Source organism: Salvia splendens, chromosome 12 (assembly GCF_004379255.2).
Source record: "Salvia splendens isolate huo1 chromosome 12, SspV2, whole genome shotgun sequence".
Lineage (NCBI taxonomy): Eukaryota > Viridiplantae > Streptophyta > Magnoliopsida > Lamiales > Lamiaceae > Salvia > Salvia splendens.
Genome location: NC_056043.1, coordinates 3,300,354 through 3,315,401, shown reverse-complemented (window position 1 = coordinate 3,315,401; position 15,048 = coordinate 3,300,354). Strand labels below are relative to the sequence as shown.

General features: G+C 41.1%; 3 protein-coding genes across 6 annotated transcripts; 1 reads left to right on the top strand and 2 right to left on the bottom strand.

Moving 5' to 3' along the window:
* Nucleotides 1-214: 214 nt before the first annotated feature.
* Nucleotides 215-6,637, top strand: LOC121759370. 3 transcript variants are annotated; one of them, XM_042154926.1, is made up of 10 exons: nt 215-512; nt 2,541-2,584; nt 2,792-2,900; nt 2,992-3,100; nt 3,505-4,073; nt 4,480-4,771; nt 4,925-5,135; nt 5,250-5,390; nt 5,541-5,975; nt 6,059-6,637. In XM_042154926.1, exons 1-10 carry the CDS (start codon nt 326-328, stop codon nt 6,341-6,343), a joined length of 2,382 nt encoding a protein of 793 aa, XP_042010860.1. In that variant the 5' UTR covers nt 215-325; the 3' UTR covers nt 6,344-6,637. The 3 variants fall into 3 exon arrangements, with proteins under 3 accessions (XP_042010860.1, XP_042010859.1, XP_042010858.1); XM_042154925.1 differs by having other exon boundaries at nt 4,862-5,135; nt 5,253-5,390; XM_042154924.1 differs by having other exon boundaries at nt 4,862-5,135.
* Nucleotides 1,188-2,531, bottom strand: LOC121759371. Of its 2 annotated transcripts, none has more exons than XM_042154929.1 (2): nt 1,508-2,531; nt 1,188-1,435 (listed from the first exon to the last, which is right to left on the bottom strand). In XM_042154929.1, exons 1-2 carry the CDS (start codon nt 1,829-1,831, stop codon nt 1,331-1,333), a joined length of 429 nt encoding a protein of 142 aa, XP_042010863.1. In that variant the 5' UTR covers nt 1,832-2,531; the 3' UTR covers nt 1,188-1,330. The 2 variants fall into 2 exon arrangements, with proteins under 2 accessions (XP_042010863.1, XP_042010862.1); XM_042154928.1 differs by having other exon boundaries at nt 1,189-1,432; nt 1,505-2,531.
* An 892-nt stretch (nt 6,638-7,529) lies between the features above and the next one.
* LOC121756921 (coatomer subunit zeta-1-like) lies at nt 7,530-9,722 on the bottom strand. Its single transcript, XM_042152351.1, has 6 exons — nt 9,565-9,722; nt 8,788-8,947; nt 8,239-8,386; nt 8,059-8,136; nt 7,808-7,892; nt 7,530-7,698 (listed from the first exon to the last, which is right to left on the bottom strand). Exons 1-6 carry the CDS (start codon nt 9,565-9,567, stop codon nt 7,639-7,641), a joined length of 534 nt encoding a protein of 177 aa, XP_042008285.1. The 5' UTR covers nt 9,568-9,722; the 3' UTR covers nt 7,530-7,638.
* Nucleotides 9,723-15,048: the final 5,326 nt, after the last annotated feature.

Here is a 15,048-nt window from a genome sequence, read left to right as displayed (position 1 = left end):
AATTTAAGGAACAGTTAAGGAACGGAGGATTGCAGGTTCCGTTCCTTAGTTAAGGAATGGAGTAAAAAAGTACAGTGGGGCCCTCAAATAGTGGTTTAATGAACGGTATAGAAACTATATAGGAACAGCGTTGCGGATGGCCTAATGATTCAGGAGCTAACATAAAATTTGTCTGTAGAATATCTATATAAGTAACAGTCGTGTAATTGTCAAGTGAAGACAAAAAGCAGAGTCCAGTGATTTGAGGAGCTCAGAATAACCCCAAACGCTGGCTCTGCGATTCTGAGGCGATACACGCGGCGTGCTAGATCTGCTAGAGGCGACGATGAGTACGGCCAGGGAGAGCGGCGCCGCCAAAAATGGCGGCGGCCTGCAATCCATTCCAGCCGCCTCGCGGAAGATGGTCCTGAGCTTGAAGGAGATTGTTAACTGCACGGAGGCAGAGATCTATGCCGCCCTCAAGGAATGCAATATGGACCCCGACGAAGCCGTCCATCGTCTCCTCTCGCAAGGTCTCTCCTTCCCTCTATACCCAAAACCCTAGAGTTTTGTTAATTGGTGGATTTTTGTTTTTTGAGGGTTTTTTCCATTACGTGATTACTTCTTCAGAATCTTTGAAAAGAATTTAATTTTCTGTTGCAAGTTCATATTTTTAGCTTCAATTTTGTGTTTTCGGAATTTAATTTTCTGTTGCAAGTTTATATTTCTATCTTCAATTCTGTGTTTTCTCTGTCTATTACTTGATAACTTCTTGAGAATCTTTGAAAATAAGTCTATTTTCGTTTCCAAGTTTCTATGTTTATCTTCAATTTTGGATTTTCTGTCAGATTACTTATTGAGAATCTTGAAAAGGGCATTTCGTTTTTTTGTTTGTTGTGAGTTGAAAATTTGGTGCCGTTTCCATTTTTTAGCTGAAGGCAAGTTTTTGACTTTCATTTTCCTAGGCGAATTAGGTTAATTGTAAGTTCTCTTTCATTTCTGCGTAGGATATGATTTCTGTGCTATATGCAATGTTATGGATGGCATATGGCGGCTTACGGCGGTGAGCCCAAAAACCGCCACAGGGATATGGCGTATCAGTATGGCGGGATATGGCGGTCGATAAATAAATTAATAAAATATTAGTAATACATGTATATATAAATTCAAAAATTAGAAAATAATAAAAAATTGCAATATATCAAGTTATCAACTATTAAAACAATAAATAAAGCATAAAGCCATAAGCAATTATATAATATGCCTACCATAATAAGTCTTAGTTCAACAATCAAAATAAAGTCATCATCACAAATTCATAATACATATCAAATCTAAATTAAAACCATCCTCAATCATCACCATCCCCAACATAGTCATCCTCCACAAGATAGTTATCCTCATCCTCATCGATATCATCGTCCTCCAACGAAGTAGATCCTTCTTCTTCATCCCCAACTTCTTCATCTTCCAATTCTTCATCCACAAGCTCTCTTTCTTCAACCACTGTCGCCAATCTGCATTTCCCTAATTGGCCTTTCCCTTTTCTAGATGTGGTTGTGGTTCTTGAGGCTTTCCTAGAACTTGATGATGTAGAAGCTTCTTTTCTTTTCTTAGACCTAGTATATGTGATAGGCTCTCCAATCCCCGACGACTCGTAGACAGTATCCCAATCAAGTGAATCTCCGTCAAAAACTCTATCACTGCCTTCACCATCAGCACCATCCAACTCTCCAACCAACCACTCATTACAGTGATCAATGTAATCGAGTGAAATAGGATCGAGTGTATGTCTTTTGTCGTACCTCTCATTCAATTTTTGGTTATATTTTACGTAAACCAAATCATGCATCTTTTGATGCTCGAGCAGCGGGCGGCGGCGGCGGGCGGTGGCGACGTGACTAGGGCAGTGGGACTGGGGGGCGCAGCAGGTTGGGTTTGTTTGAGAGGGAAAGAGATACTATGAAAAAAACCCTAGATTTTGACTTAATTGGCATTTTATTTCATTATTTGGGTCGGGTTTGGGCCGGGTTAAGGGTTAAAAATCATTTGGGCCGTGTTATTTGGTAATTGGGCTGAGATTTGGGGCAGCCCAACCAAAAGTGACGTCATAACTGCCATGGCACCGCCATGGCACCTCACTCATGGCGGCAAATGGCGATCGCCATAAAAAAGTTTTGTGGCAGCTCGTGGCGATGGCGTTTTTTCCGAAACCCGCCACGCAATGGCGCCACGGCGGCGCCATGGCCGCTTTTTAATAACATTGGCTATATGTAGTTTTCTCTCATTCAAGCTGCATTTGGACCGTCATGCTCTTGCATTTTTGAATGCGCAGTTGTATGCTGTAAAATATTGGGTTTATAATGATTAATTATGGTGCCACTGTATTCCACATAAGTTTGTAGTTGGGACCTAATACTGTGTTTTGTTGATATGATCAGTCGGATAGTTGTTGTTGTTGTTTCAGCTGTAGATTACCTAATGACACGTGAATTAAAGTTGAATTGATTTGTTAATAGTCATATCTATAACTCTTAGCTGATGTCTTTGCTATTATCTAGATCCTTTCCATGAGGTGAAAAGTAAACGAGAAAAGAAAAAAGAGGTGCGTGATTCTCATCCATGCATACATGGGTTTATTTCATAGTTGGCGTCTATCATAGTAATTAGTACCTTCATATAAGGTGGATCAGATTGGCAGATGTTTGTTAAGTTTTGTTTGTTCTTCGCGTTCGCGCATGGATAGAATGAAACTTATGAAGGGGCTCTTATCTAGCTTCTTTAACATGATGTTCCTATCGTGTTCTCACAGGGTAAAGACACTACTGAGGCTAGGTCTCGTGGGGCTAATAATAATACTGGTAGAAGTGGCAAAACTGGTACTGATCGTCACCGAGGTGGTTCAACTCATTATTCTTCTGGTACTCTTTTCAACCTTGATGACCTTGAATAATAGATATTTCAGCGGCCAGACACTAATATTTTATATACCTCTTCTGTCTTCATTTGCAGAGTCTGTTACTTTGGTTGGAAAGACGACATATAAGAAAGAAGATGGATCAGTGTCCTCGATATCTGCTACTTCAAGAATTAACAGAAGCAGAGTATCCACAGGACCCAGGTCTGTCTGCTTGAACTTCTTGGATCTTCAATTCTAATTTAAAGTTGCAGTTAGCAAATTGTTTTGTTATTTGTAGTTAGGTTATTATATAGCTGCTGTGTGAATATATCCATGACTACATATGAGCTCCTTTCTTTAATTTATGTGAGCAATTTCGGAATGTCATTGCGTTAACACTTGAGTTTTTTTTCTCGTTCTGCACAGACATGTGAACAGGTTTATCCAAATGTATACATGATGTAATGTGCTTCATATTCTTTCATGTTTTACTGTTCATATGTTACACTTATCGAGTTAGAAAGTGTATATGCAGATTCCGACTTAGTTGTTACTTACTTCATTACATTCATACACCTTAAGGCTCACAGTGTTATTTTTCCCATTTTCTGGATGGAATGTTGCAGTAATGGCACGACTGCTGAAAATAAAGGGTTCTTGGATGGCTCAGCCGAGGCTGCTCCATCTGGAGTACAGCAAGCTTCTGGATATCAATCTGCATGGGCTGGTGCTCCTGGACAGGTTTCCATGGCTGACATTGTAAAGATGGGCAGACCACAGAATAAAACATCACATTCACAGAATGCATCTCACCGCAATGATTTAAGATTTCCGGCAGAACATTCATCGAAAGATTATGAGTCAGGAACTAATGAAGAGTGGCCTGCCATGGAGAAGCCTACTGCTGCACATGTGCAATCGGAACCGTACTATGCTGTGGACTCTGAGCAGCATCTGGCGCCATCTGGTATACCTTCTGTCAGTGTCAATCAACTGCCTGAGGCAGAAGTGGTTCAAGAAGAAGACGAAGAAGATGAATACACAGAAAATTATGGTGCTGATGCAGCACAATCTGATTCTATCACCAATAGGAAGATTTTGGAAGATGATTCAAGAGGTGCATCTCTGTATGAAAATGATTTGTATGAAGACATGGGTTCGTTTCAGCATCACGCTCCTCATGATTTCCATAAAGGTGGGGTTTTTTACAATTATTGCTAAGCTATTGATTGCAACACCTTTAGCACCATACCTGATTTTAGGTTGAAGTAATGATGGCCTCAATATTATTGTTAGGCAGATACGTATGGTATATATCAAGTTCGAGGTAAACTTTGCACTATAGGAATAGCATTAGAAGCTTTGTAACGATCGCCACTTGTTTCAAAGCACCGTGAACTTATTGTCCTTTATATTGACAAAATAAAACTGTGGATGTTTGTATGTTGTTGAGTTGGTAAAGTAATTAGTGACTGTCTGATTCTTGCACAACGCTTGATCATGCGCTTTGATATTTCACTCTCCTGGTCCAGTTAATGTTACTTTTCTATATTCACGAGTCTCTATACTTGACCATTTAAGTATTGTCCTTGATCTTGCAGTTGAAGATATTGGGGTGTCAGTGTCATCAGTCACCAGAGACTTGCAACAGCTTAATGTGGAGAAGGATGATGGAGGATTGCCTTCGGAAGAATATATTACTCCTACTGTGGTGATTCCCGATCATTTGCAAGTTCAAAATGCTGGTTGTTTGAACTTGAGCTTTGGTAGTTTTGGATCTGCCAGGGGTGCTGCATATTCTTCTGGCACTGTGAAATCTTTGCCTGTAGAAACTAACTTGGAAGAGGAACGTAGCGATCCTGATATTCCATCTGTTGGGCATATTGACTCTAGGTACTAACGTTGAGTATATTGAACGATTTGGGGATACACTTTACTTTATTTTTCTCACATTTTAACTGCTTCCATCTTCTATCGTTGCAGAAGTAATGATTACTATGTTGACGACTCATTGCGAAATGCTTCTGACAGTGGTTTGTTCCATAGAAACAGTGCTGGTTCAAGGGATTATGATCCATCTTCAGCTTCTCAACAAGAAGAGTTGAAGCCTGAAAATGCTGAAGGGGCTCATGGAAGTCAATACGCTTTCCCCCCTTCCAACTCTGGCTACACCTATGATGACGATCAACAATTAAATGCTACTTTTAATCAAACAAGTTCCCATGCGCAGAATCTAGCTGCTTATTCAGATGTTATGGTAAAATATCTTTCCCTTTGTCTTCAAATATGCTTTATGTTAATTTTTTGTACAAAACTGGAATTTGAAGCTTCATATTCAAACTTAGTTTGCTCGTCGTCTCTTTGTTAACAGCAGTCGTACACAAATGCACTACCAAGTAATTTGACCCCTGCTAATCAGTCCACCAGAGAAAGCGATCTCCGGTACTCTCCTTTCCCAGTAAATCAATCCATGACTGACAAATTTGGCGGTTCAGCGATTTCTATGTCGGAGGTAAACTAATCCGGTGAATCTTATTGTAACTTATCATTTATAACATTCTGTAGTAATGCTTTTTCTTGTGCGATAGTGTGTGCGTGGGATTTGGTGTAAACTGTTTCTGCGAAAACTCATGAGCGTGTTTCGTTGCTGTGACTTTTTCAGGCATTAAAGACTGCTGGTTTCACGTTGTCACAGCCATCTCCACAAACGCAGTCTGGGACGGGCATCCCCACGGGACCCCCTCCTCCTCAACAACTTGTTCATCCGTATACGCAGCCGAGTGTTCCATTGGGACCATACGCTAACATGATCGGCTACCAATACTTGCCTCAGAGCTACACATTCCTGCCTTCTGCTTTTCAGCAAACATTTGCAGGCAACAGCTCATACCATCAATCTCTACTTTCTCAATACAAAAACAATGTTTCCGCCACTGGTCCGCCACAGTCTGCTCCTGGATACGGTGCTTTCGGAAATACCGCAAACGCCCCTGGAAATTTCCCTACCGCTGCTCCATCTGGAACGAATAATCTAAGCTATGACGACGTCTTAAGAGAACAACAGTACAAGGACAACTTGCTCTCGCTCCAGCAGCAGGTATGTCTCGTGTTCCTAATCCTATCCTAATAAAAAATACTCGTTTCGTTAGAGGCTGACTTGTGTCGTTCGCATCTTCTCAGAACGACAACTCAGCAATGTGGCTTCACGGGCTCAATTCTAGAACGATGTCAGCTGTTCCCGCCAGCACGTATTACAATTACCAGGTACAAAACCAGCAATCTGGTGGATTCAGACAAGCGCAGCAGCCGCCATCACAGAGCTACGGGGCGCTGGGGTACCCCAACTTCTACCATTCGCAGAGCGGTGCATCACACGATCAGCCGCAGCAGCAGAATCCGCAGGACGTGTCGTCACTCCAAGCGCAGCAGCAGCAGCAGCCGCCTAAGCAGCCACAACTTTGGTAGAGCAACAGCTAATTGTATCACCTCCTGGTTTTTCAGGGGAAATGTTATCTGCGTGAAAAAAGAGGCTTTTTCAAGCCGTTTCATGTATGGGATTTTTATGATTTTTCAAGAAAATGGAATGGGATTGAGCAGCCACGAAGTTGTATTATCATGTTTGTTTGATGTAACGTAACGTAACGTAACGTAACGTAGGAACTCGAGTGCTAACTTTGTGTTAGTGGAGACTTCTCTTTTTCTTTCACCATTTCATTCTTTTTTTAGTTGGAATATATTCGATTTGAAATATTGTGTTTATGCTTGCACTAAGCTCAAAATAGCATACTGAAGTTTATTTTAACAATCTGGGAATCAATACAGGCAAATTGCTAAAAAAACTTATCAAATTTTGTTAAATTCTAGTTAACCCTGCAATTTTAAAAAATGACCGATTATATAACTTTGATATTTTTCTTGTCGCACAGCGAAAAATTCCGAAATGCTACGTTATCAATATTATAAATGTAACACATACATGTATAAAACTTAAAGATATAACCGAATATGTGTATTAAATGAAATCGTTTAAATAGTCAAAGCTTTTGTTTTATTTGCAGCATCACACATAATTTCCCTCAAATATGAGATTAAATACAATTGAGAAAATAGCAAAATTATAATATAATCAATTTGGGAAATTTTTAAGACAATTTGCCTGTTAATATACCTCAAATTACAAAAGTGGAGTAATTAAATTGAACAATAGTTATTTAGAGTTATAATATGTTCCTATCACCCAACATACCAACACAAGATTGTATTTTTGTTTATTGTGCAACACCTCAACTTCGAAGTTAATGGAAACAAAGCATGAGTCGCGCAATTCTTGTATAATACTCCCTCCATCCCGCTTTAGGAGTCCCGATTGAAATAAATAAATATTGTAATGGATGTTGGGAGTCACTTTTAATTGAGTGTGTAATAAATAAATGTTGTAATGGATGTTGGGACCCACTTTTAACACTTTTTTACTTACTTTATAGGTATTTTTTATTAGTTTATCCCAACCGGGACTCCTAAAGTCTGACGCCCGAAATTGATCAACCGGAACTCCTAAAGCGGGACGGAGGGAGTAATGTCGAGCAAGCAGTCAAGGGCTGGAATCTGGATGCCATCGTGAAGTGAAAACAATCGACAAGAGAACACGAAAAAAGCAACATCTTGCGAAACTGTTGGAACTAAATCATATCAAGTCTCATGCAGCATAATCCGGAGTCAATTATACCTCCGTTCAATATTTTCAACTAGAAGCCTTATCATCACTGTAAAAGGGATCTCACAAAATGCTCGCGCGCAGTTGTCAATGCTTGACTTAGAGTCTGCATATAAAAAAAACTGGAATCAGAACTCAAGCAAATATAAAATAGTTAGCCTCCCAGCCAAGGACATGATTCCAGAGGGCAACGTTGAAACCAAAGAACCACATACCTGCTCAGATAGTGGTGCCGCAGAATCAATACTGTTAGTTGAAACTTTACTTGCAATGCTGCTTGCATCAGTTTCCAAAATAATGCTACACATCGAAAAAGAGAGAGGAGTCATGGAAACATCAACAATGTTGTAGCTTTTACTAGAGAAGATTGTTGCTACAACCTAGCTTAGGGTATCTAGAGTATATAATTATTATGAATCTTCAATTAATTTTCATGACGAATGGGGAAAAAGAAGATGATGCCTACCCGCCATCAACAATTTCATCAATGCATAACAAAATGAGGTCCAGATTTTCGAGCGCCTCCCTCTTGTCAACATTGTCCCTGGAGAATTATATAGCATTTCGAGCAAAGAGTGTACGTGAATCACATAATACAAATAATTTATACCCCCGAAGGAAAATAAGGAGGACCAAGCTAATTTACCTAAGTAGAATAGCAACAGCATCAAATAATCCCTGAAGAACAGTGGCCAAGATCATTTCATTTTCATCTTCACCCCCAGTAACAAAAAAGTGCAGATCCTGAACAAACTTGTACACAATGATGTTGTCCTCGAACATAGTTATCTCAGCTGGAAGATGTCAGCCAGGAAAAGCAAAGGCTAAAGTTAGTAGAAGAAGCTATAGCCTTGACACATATGGAAATAATTTGAAGAATGGAAATATCATCAAGCATTAAGGTTCTAGTTCAAGCAAGATAGGAAATAGTGCAACAAAGCTAGTCAGGGAGTCATTTTTAACTGGTTGCAGTGATATGATAATGTGAAGCATGTATGCATTCACTGTTGAGAAGAGGCCTCTAGTCCATCAGACCATGATGCATAAGGGGCATTTCAAAGATTGCAACATATGCTTACCCAGATACAGTACCGTAGATCAACTGAGGTTTCCTACAATGCAAGTCCTACTCAATTGTTGAACAGACTAGGTGAATAACACAAAACTGTACAAAAAGTTGAAACTCAAAGAGCACCTTCAGTTCGGGCATTTGTCTTCTGAGTCTTGGTGAATACAGCCTTCTCAAAAGCTTCTTTTGCTTTATTAGTTGGCCAGTCATCTGTAAAGAACTTGCTTGCGACACGGTTCCCTTCTGAATCAAGAAGGAGAATGTTCTTCACAGCAGGGCACAAATTCTGCAAAGGAAGAGACAACATAAGGATCAACCAACATCATGAGATGATTGTTTTCAGTCATAAAAGGAAATCTGGCAAAACTAATCTAACACAGAAGGAAAACTATATGCCGCCATGTTTAGATGTAGCCATTAAGGATGATGTATAAGATGTACCACAAAATATTAGATCACTACTCACTAACTTCCGTACATTCTCATATCGATCTATTTCTTTATGAAAATTTATTTCATTTATCAATAAATCAAGCGAGTGCTAGTATAGGAAATGAAATATTTTCCTTCACTCAGGATCAATATTTATTCCACTCAAGGTACTCCAAATTTATCGAAATCCATTTACAAATGCTTCAGGTGCAAATATAGGCCCGGATCTCACAAACTATAGCATATAAACAAAGGATTCAGCGAAAACCTAATAATCGTTCCGCAAAATCGCCACATCAGTTAACAATTTAGCTAGTCTTTATTTGATGAGCATCATTTGAACAATTGACTAGGAATCGCAGTATTGACACTCTGGTAAGCATAACTTGAACAAGTAGGGTAAATCTATCTACAAAAAATCCGCCGATCTAGCGTGTATTTTGTGTGCGCGTGAGAGAGGAAGAGAGATACCATGGCTGATGGGAGAAGGTCGCGCGGATCGTGGGTAGATCAGCCTTGAACGAGTTCAGAAACAAGTCTCTACACTTTCAGCAGTAGAATCAAATTTCACTTCTGATTCTGTAATTGGCGAAAAATGGGGAGAAAAGGCTTATATTGCTTCAATATTCACCTTTTTATTTGAGATTCTTGCAAGGTATCCGAGAAAAATGTGTAGACTGTGCTTTAATTCTAGAGGGATAATCATCAAATAATTATTAATCTCTTATAATTAAAATAATCTTAATCTTAGATTATATCTTAGTATTATTTTATCTTAGAAACCGAACACCACCAATATGAATAAAAAGCTTATTTTGATTTTAATTTCAAGAAATTATTTGAAATGGTAAAACTTAAAGGGATAAAAACTGTAGTGAAATTAATCTCTGTTTTATATATTAATCTTATACTCCTTTATTATTACTCCACATATATGGATTTAATGAATTGGTGATTGATGAAAGTCTCGAAGTGACAAATTAAGCTTTTTATTCCCATATGAAGGAAATATTTTATTTGTTATAATTAAATGCACATGACTATTCAAACACTTAAGGGTGAGTCAGTATAGTATATATACCATACCCAAAAAAAAACTTGAGTATTCTTCAGATTTATTAGTACAAAATAAATGGAGTATAATTATAACATAATTGTCGCAGATGAAGTGTCAAGACAGCGCGACAGACTGCAAAGCGGTGCTTTGCGGTGCCATTCATGGTGTCGGCACCGTATGACCGTACACTCGGGTCACCACACAGTGTGCTCGTGCATGTGCGCGGTGTACCTACAACACCGGTTTTGCTATTCTTCTTTTCCTTTTCCTTTTCGTTCAATTTTTCTTAATTTCATTTTGCATAATTTATCAAAGAATTTTATACACAAAGTAGTACTCATTCAACCCTCTAAAACATTTTTTTTGGGAACGAGATTTAAGAAAATCGATCGTCGGTTTAATCGTCTCCTATTGCACGAAAACCGCCGATCGACGCCACCCCAAAAGTCCAAAACCGCCCATGCATCCTCCGTGCCGTTTGAGATTGGCGGTCGATCGGTGATTATTGCAGGCCCGACCACCGATAAAACCATCGATCTCCTCCCCTGGCGCGCAAAACGGGGAAGGGAAATGGGAATGGGACGGCCAAAGCGGTCGAGAAGACTAAGCCCGCGCCCGCACTATGGGGATAAAGAAGATGTAGCACTACACCTCCAAGGAGTCGATGGTTCTGGCAAGATGTTGGGCCGACGTCCCTGATGACCCGATCTTTTCCAACAACCAAAAGATAAAGAGATTTTGGAGCAGGATCTCAGAGAAGTACGAGGCAGTGAAGCCTGTTGGGGCAAAAGTCCGCAACGACGACCAGCTCCGGAAGCAATGGGAGTGAATGAAGGCAGAAATTGGCAAATTTAACTCCATCTACCAAAATACCGCGAGAATGTAGGGTAGCAGCCAGAGTCAGAAATACCTTCGCGAGATGACCATGAAGATGTACTTGCAAAACGAGGTACTCCCCGCGTTCAAGCACTGGGATGCCTAGCTCATTTTGAAGAATATACCCGAATTCCAAGTGGTTTTAGAGCCGAATGCTAAGAAGATGACAAAACTCAACATTAGCGGCAACTACAACGGCAACGCGAAGTTGATCGGGTCGACTTGAACTCTCCTATGAAAGAGAGCTTTGTCACACAACAACCAACACAGAGTCAAAATCGTCCCATTGGCGTTAAAACGACCAAGAGAAAGTGAAAGACAAAGACGACCAGGTCACAAGCCGAATCTCCTCAGTCCAAAGACCGGACCCTCTCGAACTTGGTTGTTGCGTCGATGCAGAGAATGATGTTGGACACCTCAGATCCATCTCTATGTGCGAGGACGAGTCCGCGAAAGCTGATCTGCAGAGGCTCCTTGACGACGTCAAGAGGTGAGTAGGGTTGGGTCGCAATTAGTTTTTTCTAGGGTTTTTTTCATGGTAAGTTTTTTTACAAAATTAAGTATGTTTTATTTTGCCTTTAATTTAATTTATATTGGTATTTTGTTTAATTTAATGATATTAAAAATATAAAGATAAAAATAATGGTGACGTGAAAATTAAGAATGAGCGGATTTATAGGGAAGACTATTGCAGGTGTAGGGGCTAGAAGATAAAATGCTAATGTGCCGTTTGAGATTGGCGGTCGATCGGTGATTATTGCAGGCCCGACCACCGATAAAACCATCGATCTCCTCCCTGGCGCGCAAAACGGGGAAGGGAAATGGGAATGGGACGGCCAAAGCGGTCGAGAAGACTAAGCCCGCGCCCGCACTATGGGGATAAAGAAGATGTAGCACTACACCTCCAAGGAGTCGATGGTTCTGGCAAGATGTTGGGCCGACGTCCCTGATGACCCGATCTTCTCCAACAACCAAAAGATAAAGAGATTTTGGAGCAGGATCTCAGAGAAGTACGAGGCAGTGAAGCCTGTTGGGGCAAAAGTCCGCAACGACGACCAGCTCCGGAAGCAATGGGAGTGAATGAAGGCAGAAATTGGCAAATTTAACTCCATCTACCAAAATACCGCGAGAATGTAGGGTAGCAGCCAGAGTCAGAAATACCTTCGCGAGATGACCATGAAGATGTACTTGCAAAACGAGGTACTCCCCGCGTTCAAGCACTGGGATGCCTAGCTCATTTTGAAGAATATACCCGAATTCCAAGTGGTTTTAGAGCCGAATGCTCAGAAGATGACGAAACTCAACATTAGCGGCAGCTACAACGGCAACGCGAAGTTGATCGGGTCGACTTGAACTCTCCTATGAAAGAGAGCTTTGTCACACAACAACCAACACAGAGTCAAAATCGTCCCATTGGCGTTAAAACGACCAAGAGAGAGTGAAAGACAAAGACGACCAGGTCACAAGCCGAATCTCCTCAGTCCAAAGACCGGACCCTCTCGAACTTGGTTGTTGCGTCGATGCAGAGAATGATGTTGGACACCTCAGATCCATCTCTATGTGCGAGGACGAGTCCGCGAAAGCTGATCTGCAGAGGCTCCTTGACGACGTCAAGAGGCGAGTAGGGTTGCGTCGCAATTAGTTTTTTCTAGGGTTTTTTTCTTGGTAAGTTTTTTTACAAAATTAAGTATGTTTTATTTTGCCTTTAATTTAATTTATATTGGTATTTTGTTTAATTTAATGATATTAAAAATATAAAGATAAAAATAATGGTGACGTGAAAATTAAGAATGAGCGGATTTATAGGGAAGACTATTGCAGGTGTAGGGGCTAGAAGATAAAATGCTAATGTGCCGTTTGAGATTGGCGGTCGATCGGTGATTATTGCAGGCCCGACCACCGATAAAACCATCGATCTCCTCCCCTGGCACGCAAAACGGGGAAGGGAAATGGGAATGGGACGGCCAAAGCGGTCGAGAAGACTAAGCCCGCGCCCGCACTATGGGGATAAAGAAGATGTAGCACTACACCTCCAAGGAGTCGATGGTTCTGGCAAGATGTTGGGCCGACGTCCCTGATGACCCGATCTTCTCCAACAACCAAAAGATAAAGAGATTTTGGAGCAGGATCTCAGAGAAGTACGAGGCAGTGAAGCCTGTTGGGGCAAAAGTCCGCAACGACGACCAGCTCCGGAAGCAATGGGAGTGAATGAAGGCAGAAATTGGCAAATTTAACTCCATCTACCAAAATACCGCGAGAATGTAGGGTAGCAGCCAGAGTCAGAAATACCTTCGCGAGATGACCATGAAGATGTACTTGCAAAACGAGGTACTCCCCGCGTTCAAGCACTGGGATGCCTAGCTCATTTTGAAGAATATACCCGAATTCCAAGTGGTTTTAGAGCCGAATGCTCAGAAGATGACGAAACTCAACATTAGCGGCAGCTACAACGGCAACGCGAAGTTGATCGGGTCGACTTGAACTCTCCTATGAAAGAGAGCTTTGTCACACAACAACCAACACAGAGTCAAAATCGTCCCATTGGCGTTAAAACGACCAAGAGAGAGTGAAAGACAAAGACGACCAGGTCACAAGCCGAATCTCCTCAGTCCAAAGACCGGACCCTCTCGAACTTGGTTGTTGCGTCGATGCAGAGAATGATGTAGGACACCTCAGATCCATCTCTATGTGCGAGGACGAGTCCGCGAAAGCTGATCTGCAGAGGCTCCTTGACGACGTCAAGAGGCGAGTAGGGTTGGGTCGCAATTAGTTTTTTCTAGGGTTTTTTTCATGGTAAGTTTTTTTACAAAATTAAGTATGTTTTATTTTGCCTTTAATTTAATTTATATTGGTATTTTGTTTAATTTAATGATATTAAAAATATAAAGATAAAAATAATGGTGACGTGAAAATTAAGAATGAGCGGATTTATAGGGAAGACTATTGCAGGTGTAGGGGCTAGAAGATAAAATGCTAATGTGCCGTTTGAGATTGGCGGTCGATCGGTGATTATTGCAGGCCCGACCACCGATAAAACCATCGATCTCCTCCCTGGCGCGCAAAACGGGGAAGGGAAATGGGAATGGGACGGCCAAAGCGGTCGAGAAGACTAAGCCCGCGCCCGCACTATGGGGATAAAGAAGATGTAGCACTACACCTCCAAGGAGTCGATGGTTCTGGCAAGATGTTGGGCCGACGTCCCTGATGACCCGATCTTCTCCAACAACCAAAAGATAAAGAGATTTTGGAGCAGGATCTCAGAGAAGTACGAGGCAGTGAAGCCTGTTGGGGCAAAAGTCCGCAACGACGACCAGCTCCGGAAGCAATGGGAGTGAATGAAGGCAGAAATTGGCAAATTTAACTCCATCTACCAAAATACCGCGAGAATGTAGGGTAGCAGCCAGAGTCAGAAATACCTTCGCGAGATGACCATGAAGATGTACTTGCAAAACGAGGTACTCCCCGCGTTCAAGCACTGGGATGCCTAGCTCATTTTGAAGAATATACCCGAATTCCAAGTGGTTTTAGAGCCGAATGCTCAGAAGATGACGAAACTCAACATTAGCGGCAGCTACAACGGCAACGCGAAGTTGATCGGGTCGACTTGAACTCTCCTATGAAAGAGAGCTTTGTCACACAACAACCAACACAGAGTCAAAATCGTCCCATTGGCGTTAAAACGACCAAGAGAGAGTGAAAGACAAAGACGACCAGGTCACAAGCCGAATCTCCTCAGTCCAAAGACCGGACCCTCTCGAACTTGGTTGTTGCGTCGATGCAGAGAATGATGTTGGACACCTCAGATCCATCTCTATGTGCGAGGACGAGTCCGCGAAAGCTGATCTGCAGAGGCTCCTTGACGACGTCAAGAGGCGAGTAGGGTTGGGTCGCAATTAGTTTTTTCTAGGGTTTTTTTCATGGTAAGTTTTTTTACAAAATTAAGTATGTTTTATTTTGCCTTTAATTTAATTTATATTGGTATTTTGTTTAATTTAATGATATTAAAAATATAAAGATAAAAA